Source organism: Carcharhinus amblyrhynchos, chromosome 10 (genome assembly GCF_965287045.1).
Source record: "Carcharhinus amblyrhynchos chromosome 10, sCarAmb.v2.hapA, whole genome shotgun sequence".
Lineage (NCBI taxonomy): Eukaryota > Metazoa > Chordata > Chondrichthyes > Carcharhiniformes > Carcharhinidae > Carcharhinus > Carcharhinus amblyrhynchos.
In genome coordinates this window covers 59,192,386-59,215,754 of record NC_137333.1, presented here as the reverse complement: position 1 = coordinate 59,215,754, position 23,369 = coordinate 59,192,386, and the positions used below count along the sequence as shown (strand labels likewise).

The following is a 23,369-nucleotide window of genomic DNA, read 5'->3' as shown; positions in this document are numbered from 1 at the left end:
TTACATTGTTTCCTTTTATGAGCAAGAATTGCTGGAATACAGTAGCAGTGTCAATCAAGCACGACTACTTAATGACTCACCCTGTGGTTCAGGGGATTAGTTCACAAGTGTATATTCATTTTCCCATTGCAATAAATTACCAGTTCAGCGAAGACAGAAAATAAGTACCTACGAATTCCGAATGGTTGCAAATTTGGGGTGGGACTTCCTCTGTTAAAACCGGAAGACTCAAAACCAAGTGAAATCCGGAAATTGGAGGTGAATATTAGCGTAAGACAGTGTGAGTCGCGGGAAGGTGTACTGTTAGACTCAGTACAGGTGGAAAGAAAAAGCATTTGCAGATAGACAACTCCATTGCAGTGCTTAACATTTGACCAAGAAAAGGGTGAAAAATTGTCTTTATCGATTTCTAATGTACGCCTGAAGGGTTTTCATCATGTGGCTAAAGCCTGAAGAAGTGCTGCTGAAAAATGCTCTCAAGCTCTGGGTGACCGAGAAATCCAATTCTTACTTCATTTTACAGCGCAGGAGGAGACAAGGAGACAGCGGGGGAAAACTGTCCGGTGAGTGACTGGGGAAAGGGAGGGCAGTCTTCTCCTAAAGCTGATTGCGGTGTATGTTTCATATTTGGGTTAGGAATATGAGGTAAATGGTTGGCAGTGAGCCCTATTGTGCTTTGTTTGGTTACAATTATACGCTTGTTGAACTTTACCGGTGACTTATCTGAGCCAATTGTTACTTTTTTTAAAAAAAGCACATGTAGTTTCATGTTTGCCCTTTCATTAATGAATAAAAAAAGTGTTGCCCGCTGAACTGCATCTGTTGCTCGGGCTGGTGTGTGGAAAAAACTACTAATAAGAGTGCTGAGTCTAACCCTGTCCGTACCTCACCTGGCTGCTCCCAGCTTCTTGTCCTGTGTCTTATCCTCTGGGAAGGACAGCCAGGGTTTAAATTCACTCTGTAAAACAAGATAGTGATTACCCACCCTTCCACAGACAGCACTGCGTTAGTGGCTGCTGGTTTTATAACAGTCTCCATTATAGCTTATCAGTGAACATTGTTTTATTTGTATATATGCGTGTATGTCTATGTTCCCAGAGTATATCCAATCCCCGCGGGGTATGTGTGGAGGGCTCCTGAAATTTAGCCTTTTAAAAAAACTCTCGAATGTTGTGATATGAACTGAAAATAATTGCCTAGATTTTTGTTCCCTGTTGTAGGGCGTTATTGGGTTACTGTGAAATTCATGCTACAGTGATTGCATGATATGTAATGAATTTAGAAATAGTTATACTAAATTGAACATTGCCTTATTTTGTGAGCTAAATGCGTTACTGTTTTGGTTCTGTTGGGTATGGCTACACATTGGTGATTTAAAGATGCTCTTTGACAAGACCACTGAGTAGGCAGGAACGCATTGATGGAGTTGGCTTTCTGGCCCTACAAGTGGCTATATTTTGGGTAGTATAATACGAAATGATACTGAGGTGTTACTTGGACTTTAAATTGATTACATGTCTGGTTTAATTGTGAATTGAAGAGGTCGAGTGGAATGTGACCATAGACCGTTAGATGGAACAGAAGTAGACCATTCGGCCTGTCAAGTCTGCTCTGCTATTCAGTGAAATCGTGATAGTCCTGAAATAATGATCCCCAACTCAATTTTCCCATTTTATCCTCAAACTCCTGATTCCCATACAAATTTAAAAATCTGACCCAGCCTCTACAGCCCTCTGTGGTAAAGAATTCCACGGATTCAATACCCTCCTGAGAGAAGAAATTCATCCTCATCTCTGTTTTAAATGGGCAACCCTTTAATCTGAGATTATGCCCTCTGGCCTTAGACATTCCCACAAAGGGAAACAACCTCTTGGCATCTACCCTGTCAGCCCTGTGGATGTATGGATCTCACTGTCTGAAAGGGTGGTGGAGGCAGAGACCTTCGTAACACTTAAATGTTTAGATGTGTACTTGTGATGCCAAGGCATACAAGGCTATGGACCAAGCACTGGAAAATACGATCGGAATAGTTGGTTTATCTTTGACTGATGCAGACTCAAGGGCATTTTCTGTGCTGTATACCCCTCAAGCTCTCCAAGAAAATCCCCCCCCATATCTGGGGTCAACCTAGTGAACTTTCTCTGGACTGTCTCCAGTGCCAGTATATCTTCCCCTTGAACAGTTTTGGTCACCTTTTCTATGTACCAATAGGGAGGATTCCAGCAAATTTTGTTAACTTCCTACTTTCAAGTGAAGCCAGAGCACTCGTGTGCTGAGATTGCCATATATTGCATAATGGCCTGCCTATCTTAGGGTTGAGAAGGGAATTGGAATTACTGAATCTGCCCTTGCAAGCTATTACCCCCATCTCCAACTTCATTCTTTCAATAATGCCCTTGAATGTAGTTGCCCCTCCCAGATCTCTGCCCACCTTTCTTAACTATAAATTTTAATCTCTCTCAATTGCATAACCACCTCCTCACAACATTGAAATTGCCCAGATCGATCCTATTAGCCTATGGCCATTAATACCATGCTTTCTCATCCTTCTCCACCTGTCTGCAGTCTTTGATTTGACATGATTATTTCTTCCAATACTTCTCTGCTGTTATCCAGCTGAATGTGACTGTCCTTGCCTAGAGTCACTAGACCAGATAATGGCCTCCATTGGCTTCCCTTCCCATCCTTGCACCATTCACTCTGGAATCCACTCAGGATTTATCCTTGTCCCAGTCTTCTTACTCTGCACTTTGACATCACTCTAAAATTCAACAGGGTATACTGATAACCCTTAGCTCTGCCACACAACCTTTCTCAATCAAACTGCCCATCTGGTATCCTGCTCTGGTGCCATTTCCTCCAATGAAGCCATTGTCTTTGGTCCTCCCCACAAACTCCATTTCCTATGCACAGATGCTACCCTGGCCACTGTCTCTGGCTGCAGCAGATGGCTTGCAATTTCAGCATTTCCTTTTGCCCCTGAGCTGAGATGCCTCTCTGTTGCAAAGACTGACCGCTACCTCCATGTTAATACACTTTTCAGTTCTTGCTTTAGCCCTTCAGCTGCTTAAAAACTTCATCAAGGCCTTTTTTCTTCTCTAGACTCTGATTCGAGTGCTATCACAACTAGCCTCCCAACCCTCTAAAACTTTGCTGCTCTTATCCCGACTCCTGACATGTCATGTTTATTCATCACCCTGTTTCTTGTTGACCGATATTGGCTCCTTGGTCCAGAAGTGCCTCAATTTTAAGGATTTAATTCTTGCGTTTAAATCTGTGGTTTCCTCGAGTGATACAATTCTGGACTCTGTGTTCCTGCAAGCCTAGCTTTGTGTCTATTCCTCACTTCTATTTCACTAATGCTTGTTGTGTAAGTTCTCCCCTAAACCTTTGTGCCTCTACATCTCCCTCATTAAAATCTGCCGCTATGACAAAGCTTTTGATCACCTTTCCGAATGTTTTTTTGACCTAATGTTCAGTTTTGTTCAATTATGCTTATGTGCTGCATGGTGGGACATTTTTTCAGTGTTAAGTGCTATATAAAGTTGTTGTTGAATGTTGTCACCCTCTTTCTGTCACTGGATGTGAGGCCAATGAGCAATTGACATTCCTTGTCTTTATGACAGCAAGTTTGTAGCCAGATCTCTGCTGGGCGTTGGCAGTGTCAGTCAGGCCTTCTGGTGTTATGCAGCAGTATGTCCAGAAAAGGAACAGAATATATGCAGCATGTTCCATTTGCTACAGTCCCTAACAAACCTCCTCACTGTTTTAGGGTGGGAAAACAGTATTTTGCAGTTGGAAATTATTAGTGCACTTCTCATGTTCCAGACTCTCTTTTTTAGAAGCCTGTGTTGAGTATTCCCTTCTGTTGTCATTTCAAGGTTGACTGTTAACTATGACTTGTGGTGATTATTCAATTAGATCACTGCATACAGGCTAGCTTTAGAAATAAAGTAACGTAGTTAAGTCAACAACTCCATTAAATGGCTTAACTTTTAAATAGTGTAACTAGAATCAATCTCCACTTTCAAGAAGACGCTACTTCTTGGCATACCACTGCAAACAGAATTGTATGATTTTACATGGTGCTCTTGTTAATCCCTGGATGTATTGCCAGCAAGGTGATTAGAGATCTGATGTATAAAAATGGACTTTTTCCTGAAGCATTGAACTTCATTTCTTTGAAATAGCTCATTAAACAAGCTTGTGAATATGACTGTGCAACTAAATTACACTTTACACTGAGTTTCTTAACTGCTTAGTAGTTATGAAACATAAATCAATCCGAATGTAGGAAATGCATCCCAATTACCTCTATCTGTCCAGCTACTTGTTTACACAGATAGTGTATATGTTTGCTGTTTGTAACTAAGTGGAGGGGAGTTATCTCTGTTGTAAAAGTAAATAAAAAAAAACCTTTTTCTGTTGATGTACAATGTCTAAGTGGAATACAGTATGTCTCTGTGCATATGTGGCCCACATGTTGCCCTGCTAGTCTGTTGATATATTTTTTCTGGTAAACTCATCTGACTTTCCAAAATACCTATATTGTTGTTCCCATAATGGTTTGTTAAATGTATTATTGCAAAATACGATCTTTACTTTGAGTGAAAATTACCATTGGGTGTTATGTGAAGGGGGTGAAGTATGTAAAGCGTTCTTCATCCAATTGATAACAACTTCATTAATATCAATTGTATTTTTAAAGGATCAAAGCTTCTTGTGAGGAAACTTTCTCACTTGTATCTGGTGCCTCCCCCTGAGATTGGGAACTTGCTTTGTCTGGCAAATCTAGCTGAGTACCATGCACTCCACTATTACATTGAGTGAAGTTTTCTAATCATGTACATATATTTGAGTAAATCTGGAGTTCAATGCTGTAAGATCTAAATACTGTAAAGACCAGTCAGTCATTTTCAGTCTATTAAAAAATGAACAAACGTGTTTTAGCATTATTGAAAAATTGACATGTTGTCAAAGCTTTCTGTCTTGCACTCATCAGTACAACTCACCAGAATACCAGACTGTAAAGGGAACAAGAATTTGTACTGCATGGGAGCGTGGAATGCAGATTGGTTGGCAAGTGGACTCTGGTAGAAGTGTGTCATAGAAAATTCACAAGTGTTAATTGCCAAGCTTTGTTTAAACTCAAACCAGGCAGCACATTCCCTGGGGAATGAACCAGGAAATGGTTGGTGTCTAATAGTTGTAAAATGCAAATGCTGAATTTAGAAGTGACATTTGCTGGAGTTACACAATGAGCCCATCAATCACAGAATCATATGGTGCATGATTGAGCCCATCAAGTCTGCGCTGACATGTGAGAACCACCAAATCTATGTTGTCCCATTTACCAGCACTTGGTCTTGAATGTTATGAGGTGCCAAGTGCTTATCCAGGTAATTTTTCAAGGATTTGAGGCAAGCTGCTTTCACCACCCTCCCAGGCAGCGCATTCCACACCATCACCACCCTCTGGGGTTAAAAATAAATTTGCCTCCCAACCTCCTGCTCCTTGCCTTGAATTTGTTTCTTTGTGATTGATCTGTCAGCTGCTCCTTGCCCATGCTTCTCATAGTCTTGTACACCTCGATCAGGTCAGCCCTCAATCTTCTCTGCTCCAATGAAAGCAACCCGAATGTACCCAACCTTCCTTCATAATTTAGATCTTCCATCCCAGGTATCATCTTGGTGAATCCCTGCACCCCGCAGTGCAGTCACATACTTCCTGTAACGTGGCAACCAGAATTGCACACAGTGCTCAGCTGTGGCCTCACCAAAGTTCTACACAACTCCAACATGAGCTCGCTGCTTTTGTAATCTATGCCTTGTGTGATGTCCCATATGCCTTTTTCACCACCCCCTAGAATGCCCTTCTGCCTTCAGAGATTTATGTGCAAATGCACAAGGTCTCTTTGTTCCTCAGAACTTCCCAGTGAGATGCCATTTACTGAATACTTCCTTGTCAAATTACTCCATCCAACATCTTGTACTTTTCAAGTTAAATTCCATCTACCACTCAACCTCACTGGCAAAGAAAAGGCAATTTAATATTTTGGCATAAACCCTATGGAACTGTCTTCAAAAGTGATTTGTTTGCTTTAACCAAGTATCAAAGAATAGGGAAAATGATGGAAACAAGATTATTTCTATATTTCCAATATGTGCCTGGCCCTTGATTTGAAAATATCAATTACGGACAACCTTGAGTCCACTGCAACAACCAGGATGCGTTTTGAAACTTAAACTGTTCATCACAGGTTTATAGAGACTTCTACCCCTTTTGGTTCAGGTTCAAAGCCAGATGTAAACATTGTACTATCCAGTTTTTAGTAAGACACTTTTTTTTAAAATGCCAATCCTGTCTGACTCCCCTTCTTTAGTCACCTTTTTGTACCATCCAAGCCAAATTATCCTGCAACCATGGAGTGAAAACAATTCTGGGAAGTCAACGTTTTAAAAATGGGTGAGATAAATGTTGAGGGATAAAACAAAAGGTGTATGGAGATCTAACCAGTAACATGTGATTAATGCTACTGCTCATGAGGTTGGTCATCTTCCTCCATGGGCTAGTTATATGTAATGGCTTGTTACTAAATTGTACCTCATAAGAGGTTATTGCAGAAGGTCAGGGGACTTGGAGTTGGGGGTAGGGTGTTAGCGTGGATAGAGGATTGGTTGTCAAATAGGAGGCAGAGAGTGGGGGTCAACGGGTGCTATTCGGATTGGCGGATGGTGACTAGTGGAGTGCCCCAGGGGTCGGTGCTGGGGCCTCAGCTTTTTACCATTTATATAGATGATCTGGAGGAGGGAACCGAGTGTAGGGTGTCGAAATTTGCGGATGACACCAAGATTGGGGGAACGGCAAATTGTGCGGAGGGTGTGGAGAGTCTGCAGAAGGATCTAGATAGGCTGGGCGAATGGGCCAGGAAATGGCAAATGGAATTTAATGTTGGCAAGTGTGAGGTGGTCCACTTTGGTAGGAAGAATGGTAGGAAGGACTATTACTTACGTGGCGAAAAACTGCAGCAGGCGACGGTGCAGAGGGACCTCGGGGTGCTTGTGCATGAGTCGCAAAAACCCAGCTTGCAGGTGCAGCAGGTGGTCAGGAAGGTGAATGGGATGCTGGCCTTCATAGCGAGGGGGATTGAATATAAAAGTAGGGAGGTCTTGCTGCAGCTGTATAGGCATTGGTGAGGCCGCAGCTGGAGTACTGTGTGCAGTTTTGGGCGCCGCACCTGCGCAAAGATATTTTGGCCTTGGAGGGAGTGCAGAGGAGGTTTACTAGGCTGATACCGGAGTTGAGGGGGTTGAACTATGAGGAGAGGCTGAATAAACTAGGCTTGTACTCGTTGGAGTTTAGAAGAATGAGGGGAGATCTCATTGAGACGTATAAGATGATGATGAATGGGATGGATAGGATAGAGGTGGAGAGACTCTTCCCACTGAAAAAAGACAGTAGGACTAGGGGGCACAGCCTCAAGATAAAGGGGGGGCGTTTTAGAACAGAGTTGAGGAGGAACTTCTTCACTCAAAGGGTGGTGAATCTCTGGAATTCTCTACCCGTTGAAGTGGTGGAGGCTGCCTCGCTAAATATTTTCAAGAAGCGGGTTGATGGGTTTTTGATAAGAGAGGGGATTAAGGGTTATGGGGAGAGGGCCGGAAAGTGGAACTGAGCCACGACAGATCAGCCATGATCTTATTGAATGGTGGGGCAGGCTCGAAGGGCCAGATGGCCTACTCCTGCTCCTATTTCTTATGTTCTTATGTTCTTATTTGTGTAACACTGACTTAAAATGGAAAATAATAACTTACAAATATGGCTGGTACTGATAGCCGTGGTTCTTTCCCACAACTGCCAAGAAAATGGTGGTGATCTGTTGCCTTCAACCTCTGTGGTAGTCTCATGATGTTAGGGATGGGAAACTTGTAAGATCTTTGACTGGGTGACAGTGATGCAACAGTGCTAAAAATGGAAATATTTGGCATTAATAGTGTTCTTGTAAAACATGGTTGTTTTTGTACTTGATGCTAATGGTCATGGGCTGGCCTTGCCTCTGAAAGTCATGCTTTGAGTCACTTTGTATCATTTCTATTCCATTGGAGCATGGTAACATAGGAACTGAAACCTCATGAGCCAGATTCTCTGTTCAGTTAAGTCATGACTGATCTGTAGCTCAAATTTTATTTTCCCTGCCTTTGCGCCATGTCCCTTTTATTAACGTTGCCTTCTATTGCAAAAGCTCTGTTAATCAACTCCGTCTTGACCTTGTACTCCAGTCTTCTGGAGAAGCGAGTTCCAGAATTTCACTATTCTTGTATGGACAAAATGGTCCCTGATTTCAATCCTTAATTGACTAGCTTTCATTATACTTTGCTCTACTTCCTCTTGTGGGGAAAGCAGGGCACATAGATAAACTATTCATTCCCACTATCAAGTCAAAACACTGAATTTGATCACCTTGAACTCCAAGGAATTCAAGTCAAGCATATGCAACCTGCAAGCATGATGTTTAACCTTTTACATCCTGGAATCTGCACAATGTCTCTCTCTGAAATTGAATGCCAAGGCTCTACAACCACAGCATTAATTCCTCCTTGTATTGCAAACCTCTCAGATAAAGACCAACATCCATTAGCCTTTCTGAATCGGTATAGTAATTTTTGTTTAAATAGATTTCCAAACCCCTCTGTCCTCCACAGCTCTTGGTCTTGCACCAATATTCCAGTTAAGTTTTTCTACATTTCAAAGTAGATAATCTCCCATTTATTCATTATATCTGCCACAGTTTTTGACCCCTGACTTGGTCTATGTCCCTTAGTAATTTCCTGTTCACCATTTGCTGTGCCACCTGTCATCTGCAAGTTTGAAAATACTTCTCTCACTTCCTCCATCCACATTATTAATTTTTCTGGTGAAAAGCAGTAGCTTCGCTACAGATGCTGAAGCATCTTGTTCGTAGAATGTTCTTTTTTCCCCCCCCCCCCCTCTGTGGTGTCTCATCAGTTACAAAATCCATATCACAGTTATGTGTAATTCTGTGTATTTTCGTTTTGCCAACAATCTGTTGTGCAGAACTTTATTATCACCTTCTGGAAGTTTGAAGAGACAACTGTTTAAATTCAACTTGATTAGTCAGACATAATCTGCCAGTCAAAAGTTCTCCACGAAATTTCTTTCATACATTGTCTCACCCTGTCTGTACCATCAGTTGTTCAGCTATTCTGCGCTGCCCTCTGGCATTCTCTCCTTGGACTGCTGTCTGCTATCTATTTCTCAGCCTGTGAAAGCCACCTAAAAGTTTCATTCCAAATATCTTTTTAATTGTCCCCTTTTCACCCTCAAAAAATTGGTTTGAATTTTCTGGTGTGTAATGTGGGGGGTGGTGTGTGCAAGAAAATAACATTGCAATTGTGTGAACTTTGAGTCCCTCTGGAAAACTGCATTCTCAAACTTGGGTTTTGGGATTAGGGTGGAGGAATTGTTCAACAGGTTTATTTTTTAAATCCATTTTATGACTTCCATTGTTATCACATTCAACATGTGACCATATGCCTGTGATGGACAGTGCAATATCCGGGGAAAATTTCTGAGTAAGTTCTAGGTCTCTAGCCCAAGTCTACACTTCGTGCTGCCTCTGCAAAGTAGCCATCATAATTAAGGATCCCACGCACCCCGGACATTCTCTCTTCCATCTTCTTCCTTTGGGGGGGGGGAAAAAGATACAGAACTCTGAGGTCACGTACCAACTGACTCGAACGGCTTCTTCCCTGCTGCTGGCAGACTTTTAAATGGACCTCACGTTAAGTTGATCTTTCTCAACGCCCTAGTTATGACCGTAAAACTACATTCTGCACTCTCTCGTTTTCCTTCTCTATGAAGGCTTTGCTTTGTCTATATAGTAAGCAATAAACAATACTTTTCATTGTATGTTAATACATGTGACAATAATAAATCAAATCAAAGTCTTCAACAGCAGAGCCAGCGTCCAGGCAGTGTAATCCTGCCCGTTGGATGTTTGAAATTTCTGGGCATATACTGTGTATATCTGAACACTTGTCCCTATTGCCATCAGAAAATCCAAGCCAACGTATTTGCTCTTGGAAGGGAGATAGTGCTGTTTAATTGATATGATTCCAGGATTAAAGGGGATTGTAAGTGCAAAATATCACATGCTGGAAACCTGAAATAAAAGACAAAATGCTGGATAAACTCAGCATCTGTGTAGAGAGAAACAGTGTTAATGTTCCTTCTATAGAACTGTTTTTTTTAATCTGTTAGCATAATACAACTTCTATGGTGCTTTGTAATGCAAAACTTGACATCAAGGTACACAAAAATCCGAGAGTAAATGAACAAAAGTTTGATCAAAGAGATAAGTTTTAAGAAGCACCTTTTTAAAGGAGGGGAAATTTCAGAGCTTGGGGCTTTGTCAGCTGAAGGCATGGAGGTATTGCAGCAATAATAATCGAGGATGCTGAAGACGCCAGAATTAGAGGCATAGCTAAGTATCTCCTGGAGCACTGTGGAACTGGAACACATTAGAGATGAGGAGCAGTGAAGCTATAGGAGGATTTCAAAACCTAGGTGAGAATTTTCAAATTGAGCAGGAGTCACTGTAGGTGAGTGAACATAGGAGTTATGACTAAATGGAACTTTGTTCAAATGGGCACAGAAGCTGTAGGTCATCCAAAGCTCTCAGTTTAAGAGGGTAAAACATGGGAGACCAACCAGGAGTGTAACAGGCGTGGATGAGGATTTCGGGGGCAAGAGCCGAGTGAGGTTAAGAGGTGGAAACTGATGATCTTAGTGATGCTGTGGATGAGAATATGACACCGAGGCACTGAACAGCCTGGTTCAGCTTCAAATCATTGCTAGGAAGAGACTGTTTTAAAAAATTGAGACCGGGGTTGATTTGTTAGCAAGGGCATCAAGTGACTCCAACTAAAGAGTAGAAAATAGATGTGGAGGTTAGCCATTGTGTTACTAAATAATGTGTTGACATCCATATCATTTGTTTTTAAATGTGATTTAAGGGGCAGATATTGGACCAGACAGCATGGATTACTCCCTGGCATGTTTTTGCAGCAGTTGTGCCATGAGAGAGCTGATGTTGCCTTGATTTAACATCTTATTCAAGAGGCACACCATTTAGAATGAAGACTTGAAAGATTATTTCACTTAAAACTGGTCTGAAAAAAGTGTTCTAAATCGATTTGAAATCTGTCTTGATGTGTTTATATTATTCCGTTGTTAGCTGGGAACAAAAACTGATTAAACAGTGTACCAGCTAAAGGCAGGATTGATTGATCTGATGTGCAATCTCACAATGGCCACTTTGTTCTGCAGTTTATGTAAATAAGCATGTGAAGTGTTTTCCAAAAATGAAACCAAATATTACATCTACAGTTACAGCTTCTAGCTTAGGGGAGTGCTGTATATGGGGGAAAAAAATGACAAAATAGGATCTGTGCAAGATCCTTTTTTAAGAGATGAACATTGAGCAAAAATGATCTTGAGGCTGCATTATTATAATAAGGAAATGTGACTTTTGGAGCAGTCTTCACCTTTTCCTTCAGGTTTACTGTTTGCTACTGGAACAGAGCAACAGGAACAGCCATTTAAGGCTATTCCACATTTAGTAACAAAATGTCTGCTCTCCTTGGTCCTTCTCACCTTCCAGTCTCCATTCAAAATAGATAATCTTTCACTTGCTGACATTAAATCTCATCTGCCATGGTTTTGACCACCTGATTTGTCTGTCAGTATCCCTTAGCTGTCGATGTGGGAGCAGGAAGTTGCAATGTTTTGTAACTTTATATCACTTGAAAAGCAAATTTGGATGTCCAACTTTCATTTGGCACTTCCCCACCCATGTCACAAGGTTACTTTTAGTTCCATGTACGTCTTGCTCTGCCAGTAGCACCCACTCTGATGTTTGTTCATTTGCCACTATAGTTCTCACTTTGTGTTTTTGTTCCATTACATCCTTGCAACTTAACCTGCCTCACCCTTTAACCTATCTGATCTTTTACTTTACCTTTTCACCTCCCTCCCTCATCTTCAACATAGAGTCCATCATTTCTCTCTTCGGAAAGAGTCATAGAATCATTAGAACCCTATGGTGCAGAAAGAGGCCCTTCGGCCCATCGAGTCTGCACTGAACACAATCCCACCCAGGCCCTACCCCCATATCCCCACATGTTACACCCACTAATCCCTCTAACCTATGCATCCCTGGATACTAAGGGGCAATTTCTTAGCATGGCCAATCAACCTAACCCACACATCTTTGGACTGTGGGAGGAAACTGGAGGAAACCCACGCAGACACGAGGAGAACGTGCAAACTCCACACAGACAGTGACATGAGCTGGGAATCGAACCCAGGATCCTGGAGCTGTGAAGCAGCAGTGCTAACCACTGTGCTACCGTGCTGCCCATGTCATATTAGACTCCATGTTAACTCCTGTTTTTTCTCTCCACGGATGCTGATGGCCCTGCTGAGTTTTCCCAGAACTTTGTTTTTAGTCCATCTGCTTTCAGTTTGGCCAGTAATCCCTTGTATTTGAGCCTTATTGAATGCCTTCGGAATATAGATGAGCTATAATTATGATAAACTTGATATCTTTGCTTTCATTACATTTTGAGTATGCAATATGAGCTGTAATGCATTATATTTGATCTTGTAAAGTAGCTTTTACATGTTGTTTTTTTTCAGGGTAACTAATGGTAGCACTCAGATTCGGTGCTGGCCTGCACAATATTGGAAGCTAGATTTAATTTGCATGCTCAGGCTGTATGAACCAAACTCATTGCACGTGGGTGCCATCAGGGAAGGTCATGTTTTTGGCAGCAGGTTGACATCTATGAAAAAGTGAGCCATGTCTCTGGAGATTTGTAAATGCAGATTCAGTGGTGTAGTTTTCTCTGTACACCCAAGGTAAAACTACCCAAGTGATATAAGAACACAAGAAATAGGAGCAGGAGTAGGCCATCTAGCCCGTCGAGCCTGCTCCGCCATTCAGTAAGATCATGGCTGATCTGAAGTGGATCAGTTCCACTTTCCCGCTTTCTCCCCATAACCTTTAATTCCCTTGTCTGTCAAAAACCTATCTACCCGTGACTTAAATATATTTAGCGAGGCAGCCTCCACCACTTCAACAGGCAGAGAATCCCAGAGATTCACCACCCTTTGAGTGAAGAAGTTCCTCCTCAACTCTGATCTAAACTGTCCCCCCCTTATCTTGAGGCTGTGCCCTCTAGTCCTGCTATCCTTTCTAAGCGGGAAGAATCTCTCTACCTCTACCCTATCCATCCTCTTCATTATCTTATACATCTCTATAAGATCCCCCCTTAGCCTTCTAAACTCCAATGAGTACAGACCCAGTCTATTCAGTCTCTGAATAGTCATACTTCAGCGCCTGCTTGGTACCACATTGCTTTGTGAATAGATATCAGTTTTTAACCAGTATATCAGGCGAGGACCTGGCAAATGGAGTATAACGTTATCAAATGTGAGGTTATCCACTTTGGTAGAAATAATAGTAGGAAGGAATATTATTTAAAGGGTGAAAAGCTGCAGCATGCTACAGTGCAGAGGGACCTGGGGGTCCTTGTGCACAAATCGCAAAAACTCAGTCTGCAGGTGATCAAGAAGGCGAATGGAATGTTGGCCTTTATAGCGAGGGGGATAGAATATAAAAGCAGGGAGGTCTTGCTGCAACTGTACAGGGTGCTGGTGAGGCCGCAACTGGAGTACTGTGTGCAGTTTTCGTCCCTGCATTTGCGTAAGGATATATTGGCCTTAGAGGGAGTGCAGAGAAGGTTCACCAGGCTGATACTGGAGATGAGGGGGTTAGCTTATGTGGAGAGATTAAATAGACTGGGCCTGTACTTGTTGGAGTTTAGAAGGCTGAGAGGGGATCTTATAAAGACTTATAATGAAGGGGCTAGATAGGGTAGAGGTAGAGAGATTCTTTCCACTTAGGAAGGAAAACAGAACTAGAGGACACAGCCTCAAAATAAGTGGGGTGGGGGGTGGGCGGGGCCAGTTTAAAACAGAGTTGAGGAGGAACTTCTTCAAGCAAAGGGGTGGTGAATCTCTGGAATTCTCTGCCTATTGAAGTGGTGGAGCCGACCTCGTTGAATATATTTAACTCACGGGTAGATAGATTTCTGATCGACAAGGGAATTAAGGGTTATGGGGAGAGGGTGGGAATGTGGAACTGAGCCACTTCAGATCAGCCATGATCTTATTGAATGGCGGGGCAGGCTCGAAGGGCTAGATGGCCTATCCCGTTCCTGTTTCTTATGTTCTTTTTAACTTGAGCCAAATGGTTGAACAGCATTATCATATCACATGTTATGAGACTTGATTTGCTTATACTTCCACATTTTGGGGTATTATGCCAAATCTCTCTTTTATAAAGACCTGTTCAAATTCTCCTTCAAACCCAGGCAGCACCTGTGGAAAATACTATCCATCATTTGAAAAATGTTTCTTGATGTTCTACAGTGAATTTCGTTTCTCAAACCTATACCATTTAACAAACATTTCAGGCAATGGCTAACTGTTAGCAATGGACTCACAAACCTCTTTGTGAAGATACTCAACTCCCACTTTAAGACCACTTGTTTTATGGTTTTTCCAGCTGGACTTTAATGCAGTATTGCCCCTCATGCTGTAACGCTCCAAACTGTCCTTGTCTTTAGGTCCAGGACAGAATATTTGAAGAGAAGATCAGAATATACAAAGATATGCATATGGTGGTTCACACTGCACTATAGCAGGCTAGCTGGCATCTGTCCATAAGAACAATCTCCTCCATTTACAGACAGCAGCAGTCTCTCAGTGCTAATTTTTAGTACTCTCAAAGTAAGCCAATAGCATGTACCACCTATTGGCACTGACTGACTGGGTAACATTAGCAGTACAAATTTGTAATGGTCTTCAAACTTCTTTGCCTCTGGCTCCTACCCAATCCCAGTAAGAAGTCTCACAACACCAGGTTAAAGTCCAATGGGCTTATTTGATAGTAAATGCTACAAGCTTTCGGAACACTGTTCCTTCGTCAGGTGAGTGGAGAGTTCTGATCAGAAACAGGGGATGTAAAGGCACACACAGTTTACAAAATACTGATTAAAATGCGAGTCTTTATAGCTAATCTGCTAATCAAAAAAACTTGATGTCTGTGTTGATATGCGTGATCTTCTTGGAGATCCTCTCCATTTGGCATCAAGGTTCTTGAATAGCAGATTAGCTGTAAAGACTTGCATTCTACCCAATCCCATCAGGGGAAATGTATATCAGCTGTCCAAGTGTGCTGTTTACACAAGTTGCCCAGTTTGTAATTTTTCCTGTGAACTTGACATATCCACAAGAAAATGGTCAATTTTCACATGTTAGGGATACCAAGTACAATTGACTACACAGTCATTGGCATTGAGACCCATCTGATATCAGTATCAATTAATAGAATTCACTCCTGTTCGGTCCTCCAGGACTGATGGTGTCACCAGGATGTCAATTTGGGTGCTTCGGTAGATTTGAAGCGGGTGGGCAGGGGGGGGGGTTGCTGCATGCTAAATTAATTTTAAACCTAATTCCAGAGTAATCGACACAGGCATTACAGATGCAGCAAGTGAACTTCGCTAACTGACCCACCAGCTATATCATATTCTAGGATCTGAACAAATGCTTAATGGTCTCCACTTTTCTTGTTGAGGGGCTGGTTATCCTGATTTACCACTCCCTCCTCTCTCCTCTCTCTTCCCTCTCTCTCTCTCTTTTTCCCCCCCCCCCCCCCCCCCCCCAGCATGTAACAAATGCCTCATTGTGTTTTTTGGTTTATCCTGGGTAGTTCTCATATAGAGTATTCTCTTTGTCCCTCTTCTTCACTCCCTTCCCACAGCAAGCCCTTTCCTTCACTCTATTCCCACAGCCATTGTCTTTGGGCTAGTGCCTGTGAGGGAAAGTTCAAGGCAGCACAAGCAAAGAGGTGTTCCCAGTTTCCTCTTGGGCATTCTTCCTTTGCTGCAGTGACCACGGGCAGTAGTAGAGGCGAGCAGAAGCACATCAGCTGCACAGAAAATGAGCTGAAGCATTTGCAATTAAGAGAGTTCAGTTGTGCTGCAGGAACTGATGAGACATGAGAAAATCAATTTCATTCCTGGAATCAGCATACTTGAATGGCCTATTCTTTCTCTTTTCTCCCTGCCACCGCTCATTCTGTTCTGCCCTATAAAGGACTCTGCTTGTATTGCAGTTTCCGAAGGATGACCAAAAATATTGATCTTTATTCTTTTCAAACATTTAAAACAGAAAATGGCCAATTAAAATATCCAGAATGAGTTATTTTGTATAACAAGGTTTCTCTACCATGTCACCTGAACAGATAAAACAGAGCACAGGAGAACAGCAAGGGTGTGAAAAAGACTAGGCCAATGGTATTTTGAACAACTCCTGTGGTTTATATCTTCACAGCCTTTCCTGACTTTAAAAGAAAATCAGTTTTAGATCTGTGATAAATTTTGCTTTTCACATTGAGCATCAGTGTTTTACTATCCTGACCTTGATCTCCTGTGGTGACTAAGTGGAGTCTTCAGGTTGAATAGTAGGGAGGGGCACAGAGAGCATGATAAATATGAAAACCTTGTGAAATATTTCATTGCTTGACTTGATTCACAAGTAGTCTTCTGGAAACATTGTAGAAAAGGCTGGTCTGTTTAAACACTCCCAGGGCTCGTAAAGTCATGTCTGCGGAACAGAAGTTAATGTTGAAATTTAAACTGATTTGCAAGTGTTTGCCTTAGCTACTCTCTCTCCAATGGATGTTCCTGCTGGTTGACTTTGAGTTGCTGCTTCTCAACTCTGAAGTGTAGAACTTGCCCACTGAAATTTCAGGTATTCCAGTTTTTAGGAAATCGACCGAGTTCTTGAGCTGTATTAGGGGCAGCTTGCCTACAGTCCTTAGTGAGGAGTGAAAACATGGAAGTGTGATTTCTTTTTCTTTTGCTTGTAACTTACCAGTGAATTCTTTTTCAGCAAAATTTCCCCTGATTAATTGCTTGTGGCCAAATTTTAAAATGTACTTTTTAAGATCTGGAATTTTTTTAGTGCTAAATCTTATTTGCCCCTTGTTTGATTAAAGTTGTTCTGAACACTATGTAAATTCTCAGCTACATACTCCGTCACTCCTAGCTTCCCTTGTTATTATGGTGTTGTTGTTATAGAATTGCTACAGTACAGAAGGTGGCCATTCAGCCCATCAAGTCTGCACTGAGCTCCAAAGAACGTCCTACCCAGGCCCACACCCTCACTACCAACCCCACCCCCCGCACTTTTGACGTAACCCCGTGCATTTAGCATGGCCAATCCACCTAGCCTTTAGACTGTGGGAAGAAACTGGAGCACTTGGAGGAAACCCCTCCTCCACCCCCATAACTAGGAAATTGCCAGTTTGTCAATAGCCAGTTCAAAATGGAGGGTCCACATAGTTTCTTAAAGCCCCTCTGTTACATAAGAACATAAGAAATAGGAGCAGGAGTAGGCCATCTAGCCCTTCGAGCCTGCCCCGCCATTCAATAAGATCATGGCTGATCTGTCGCGGCTCAGTTCCACTTTCCCGCCCTCTCCCCATAACCCTTATCAAAAACCCATCAACCCGCGTCTTAAAAATATTTAGCGAGGCAGCCTCCACCACTTCAACGGGCAGAGAATTCCAGAGACTCACCACCCTTTGAGTGAAGAAGTTCCTCCTCAACTCTGTTCTAAACCGCCCCCCCCTTTATCTTGAGGCTGTGCCCCCTAGTCCTACTGCTCAAAAAAGACAGTAGGACTAGGGGGCACAGCCTCAAGACAAATGGGGGGGGGGGGACGGTTTAGAACAGAGTTGAGGAGGAACTTCTTCACTCAAAGGGTGGTGAATCTCTGGAATTCTCTGCCCATTGAGGTGGTGGAGGCTGCCTCGCTAAATATTTCTAAGACGCGGGTTGATGGGTTTTTGATAAGAGAGGGGATTAAGGGTTATGGGGAGAGGGCAGGAATGTGGAACTGAGCCACGACAGGTCAGCCATGATCTTATTGAATGGCGGGGCAGGCTCGAAGGGCTAGATGGCCTACTCCTGCTCCTATTTCTTATGTTCTTATGTAACAGAGAGGCTTTAAGAAACTATGTGGACCCTCCATTTTGAACTGGCTATTGACAAACTGGCAATTTCCTAGTTATGGGGGTGGAGGAGGGGTTTCCTCCAAGTGCTCCAGTTTCTTCCCACAGTCTAAAGGCTAGGTGGATTGGCCATGCTAAATGCACGGGGTTACATCAAAAGTGCGGGGGGTGGGGTTGGTAGTGAGGGTGTGGGCCTGGGTAGGACGTTCTTTGGAGCTCAGTGCAGACTTGATGGGCTGAATGGCCACCTTCTGTACTGTAGCAATTCTATAACAACAACACCATAATAACTGTTACTGTGTTCTGACATTGCATGTCTCTCTAATATGGTCTCTCTTTCTTTTTGTAAGTGATTTCAGTTTGTCAATCTATAAAACCGGCTAAATTTAGTTCCTTAATATAAAACACAGAACTAAGCCCCAGCCTCATGGACATCCTGCTCCACATGGGGGTTTCAGGGTGCTTCTCATATCCTAAGTGACATCAGCTGGAGGTGATAAAGCTGCAGATGGTGTTAGCATGGTGCATCCACAAATCAGAGATACATGCGTAACTTGAAGGTACACAGGCCGAAAGAGAATGGTTAACCAGGCCAATGATTCAGGGGACCACTGCACTATCTAACTCTCCTATCAGCATTCAGTTCCAACTTTGCTATACAGGAGGAAGATTGGAAAAGCAAACATGATTAAGTATTCTATAGTTAGGTGCAAGAAACTAGTATGGACACACTGGGTCAAATCACCCATTCTGAGTCTATGAATATTATTGTGCGTACTCTCTCCTCTTTCCATCCCAAAAGGCATTTCCAAGTTGTAAAGGTAAAGTCATCACAATCCCAGGTGTACATTTTACAATGGTCTTTCATGAATAACCTCAAGCAGTACAAGAATTGAATCCACACTAAGCATTGCTCTGCATTACTAATCAACTGTCCAGCCAACTGAGTTAACCAACTTAATTTCTTATGCCATCTGTTCAATTTGCCAATCACTGTTTTTAATTGTTCCCTCTCATTGATTGTTCAGACATTGGAAAGAATTTCTCTTTATTTACACACTAAACCATTCCTGCATCTCCAGTAAGGATATAATTACAGCAAGACAAGTACCCATGAGCAAATAACTGCATATTTTAACTTTGCAAATTCCTAACACAGCAAGATTTTTTTAAAATTCTAGATTAAATAGGGAAAGGACAAGAGAATGCAGCTGAGTAATAAATTCCCTTAGCGATTCAATGCAGGTATGATGGGCTCGGATAGCTTCCCTACTGTGCAGACGGAGGCTATTTAGCCCATCAAGCCTGCAGAAGCAACAATCCCATTCAGGTCCTATCCCCATAACCTCATATTTGCCCTGCTAGTTCCCTTGACAGTATGGGAAAATTTAGCATGGCCAGTCAACCTAACCTGCACATCTTGAGTGGGAGGAAACTCATGCAGACAGTGGGAGAATGTGCATACTCTGCAAAGCTGGAATTGAACCTGGGTCCTTGGCACTGTGAGGCCTCACTGCTAACCATTGTGCCACCCACATAACATGCTATTACTCTTTCTGGAGCGTGGGGCAAGCTCAGTGCCCCGATCAGCCTGATTCCAAACTAGAACTTGATACGAAAGCAAACTTTTTATTTCCTAGGTGTCAGGCATTCCTCAATGGTAGCAGACTCACTTCTACAATCAAAAAGTCATTCGTTTGAATTCAGGGGTTTAAGCACAAACCCATGGCTGATACTCTAGCACATTAACAAAGGATGTGATAGCTTTCAGATATGTGGTCAAACGGAGGACCCTTCTGCACTCTTGGGTGGACACAGTAGATCCTGTGGCACTATTTGGAGAAGAGTAGAGGAGCTCTCCCAACATCCCGGAAATACTCATCCCTCCATTCAGAATCTGATCACGTTCACGTTACTATTTATACAACCTGTCCGTGCACAAATTAGCTGCTGCATTTGTTGCACTACAGTGATTGCACTTATTTCATTGGCTGTAAAGTGCTTTCGTGTCTGTTTTACCTATGATAAGCGTGTGCGCATTGTGACCCCGCACCTGCATAAGATTTGAATCTTTCTCACAGCATTTCCATTATTATCTCGACTTCTGTCGACGTGCAGTTTCGGTGAGGTCTTTGAAGGAAACTCGTCCTTGTGGACAATAAGAACCACAACTGCCAGTTAACACAATGAAATGAGGCCTGATAAAACCACAGTTTCTCCTCAAATTTTCTGCGGTGATAGTCAGATGTGAAATTCTATGTGTGCCTGCGTTGTACAGAGATGAAAGATTTAATTCCTAACCTGGTGGACTGGAACAGTCCTTGCAGAGGTTATTTATGATAAAATCAAGCACTATATGGAACTCGGAGGGGGGGAGCGGTTTCTGTGTGGCGATGAGCCAAATTAAACTCTGAACCTGAAATTACCTTGTATTGAGTAATTTACAGGGATTTTTTTCAAAAAGAGCATTCAGCCAATGATTACTTTCCTGAGAACCATTTTGTGGTTGGAATGTAAATAACCTGACTACATATCTTGCAGGAGATTGAGTGATTGCTAGAAGTTATTTAATTTGGGTTTTAATCAAGCAAAGAGGAAAAGTCTAGATTGCTGTTCCCATGGCCTAGTAGTCTAGGAGGGTCACTGAACCAATAAGCCACAAACCGAGAGCAATGCTCTGGGGTTCCTGGTTCAAGTCTCACCGTGGTGAATGTTTGAATTTGAACCTTGAACTAAATCTCCTGTGACAGGAGAGGCTCACCTGATTATTTTTCTTTTGCTTCCTCCTGTGGCTTGGTGGTCGAGGTGACTGAACTGATGAACAACAAACCTAGAGCATTGCTCTGTGGGTCCCTGGCTTGAATCCCACATAGTAGGTGGTTTCAATATAAAAACCTTCATGCGGCAGGCATGGATGAGCTGAAAGATGTTAAAATTCTAGTGTGACATCCTTTTGGATAAGGAGCAGGGGGATGTGGGATTTGGGGCTGCACAATCTGGCTCTGAAGACATATGATGGTGAGTCAAACAAGTTGCTGCTTTGAACTGAGACTCCTGAATAATAGTCTCAATTGGTTCTGTGCTCTTCATAAAATTGCATTCAAATACTTATTACGGTGCAATTTATATACTCCATCACGATGGCACAATGGTTAGCACTGCTGCCTCACGGCACAAGGGACCAGGACTCAATTCCTGGCATGGGTCACTGTCTTTGTGGAGTCTTCATATTCTCCCTGTGTCCGTGTGGCTTTCCTCCAGGTGCTCCGGTTTCCTCCCACCGTTAAAGATGTGCAAGTTAGGTGCATTGGTATTGCTAAATTCTCCCTCAGTGTACCCAAATAGGTGGCGACTAGGGGATTTTCATAGTAACTTATTTGCAGTGTGAATGTAAGCGTACTTGTGACAAATAAATAAACTTTGTTTAACATATCTTAACCAAATTTCTATGAATTAAAAGCTGTCAACTATGCTAGTCTTGCTTTTTTTTTCAAAATGTTATTTAATTGAAATGATTATTTGATTTTTGAAGCATTTATTTGTTCTTAGGGTCCTCATAGTTCAAATTTATTATCTTAAGCCATTACATTGTTACACTAATGCACAGACAGATACTTTGTCTAAACATCTGTTGACTTTTCTGCGTGTTTGCAGGTTAGACCTGGAGAAGCAATGCAACAATATTTCTAGTGGAAAGGTAAACCCCTACAGAATTTGCTACTCTCCTTCAGGAGAGTTTTATATAATTCCAATAATTGCCCAATATTTTTACAGCATTAGCACATTCTGCTATCTCATCTTCATACTGCCATTAGTACCTTCTATAGTCCTTAACACTGCGATTTAACATTTTATCCACTCCCTCCTAACTCACAACTACACACCTACATTGCCCCACATCCTAACAGTATCAAATCTATCACATTGCTCTGTTTCTTTAGCTCTATAGGAGAGTCATATGAACTCGAAGCATTAACTATGTTTCTCTCTGATACTGTCAGCCTTGCTATATTTTTCCCAGTATTTTCTGTTTTATTATAGGGCTCTGATACCTTTCTTTCTCAGCTGGTGTCTTTGTCTAAAACTAAAACATTTCACAACAAGGTTTAGATGAGGTTTGGATGGAAGATGATCAAACTAGACAGAAAAGCTTCTGGCGAATGTGACTTGGTTCCAAGAGACCTTTCTGCATATGCTCACTGAAAATAACATGAAAGATGGAAATATATGCTGTACTGTACTTGCCTCAATTGGTTGTCACAAAAATCAGTGGCCTTGTTGCACTGTTGGCTATATTTTTAATCTTTTATCCAAGCAAATTAAATCATTGTAGTCAAACTTTCTGAAACGCTTTGATTGTGCTCTGGTATACAAAACACATTGTACATAATGTGGATGGAAGCATACATTAGGAAAAACATTAATAGAGCAAATGAATGGGCAAAACTGGGAAATTATTTCAGTCAGGCAAGGAGGATATCATGTACTTTGGACCTCAAATGAATTGGAGCAAGTTTCTAAATGGTGAAAAGTCAAATGATGGAGGTCCAAAAAGACTGAAGGTTCTGCCGTTGATGGGTAACTAAAACATCACAAACAGGTGTCAAAATACTCAAGAAAATAGAATACTGGGCTTTATATTTAAACACAGACATGCATAGAATTTCACATCTGAAATAGGGGATTAGGATAAAAGAGTAAAAATTACTGTAAGACTACACCTGGAGCACCCTGCTCCATTCTAAGCATCAGACCTGAGAAATAACTTACTGATATTGGAGTAGGGGACACAACCTGGATTCCAAGGGTTAATTGTGAAGAACGATCACAAATTAGTGTTCTGTAGGCATTTAGAAGGTTAAAGGGTGATTTGATTGGAATTTGGGGAGTTCAGTTTTTCTCATCTGCTCTGCTCTATCTTCACTATATGGGGAGCCCTACACTTATGGGCATGGTCTAAAGATTAGAGTGAGTTTTTCCTTCAGTAGTAATGTCCTTTTATATAATGTCAATTCTACCAAGACATAAGTGCTGAAGGACTTTGAAGTATCATTACGTACAACTTGAGAAGTGCTGCAAACTGTCTGAAACAACAATATGATGATAGCTGGATAATTTGTTTTTGATATTGATTAAGAAATAAGCATTAGCCAGGACAGAAGGGATAATTCCTGTGCAAAGAGCACAGGATATTCAGCCT

At 42.0% G+C, this 23,369-nt stretch overlaps 1 protein-coding gene across 2 annotated transcripts in view; it reads left to right on the top strand.

Annotated features, from left to right (window-relative positions):
- The first annotated feature begins 249 nt into the window (after positions 1–249).
- The window catches only part of LOC145348970 (TBC1 domain family member 8-like), a 77,391-nt gene continuing 54,271 nt past the window's right edge, over positions 250–23,369 (top strand). For both annotated transcript variants that reach the window (XR_013888043.1, XM_080197131.1), the window contains exon 1: positions 250–563. Coding sequence is in view for 1 of the 2 variants with exons in the window: in XM_080197131.1 (XP_080053257.1) it covers positions 437–563 (127 nt within the window). In the remaining variant the exon portion in view is untranslated. The remainder of the gene's footprint in view (positions 564–23,369) is intronic.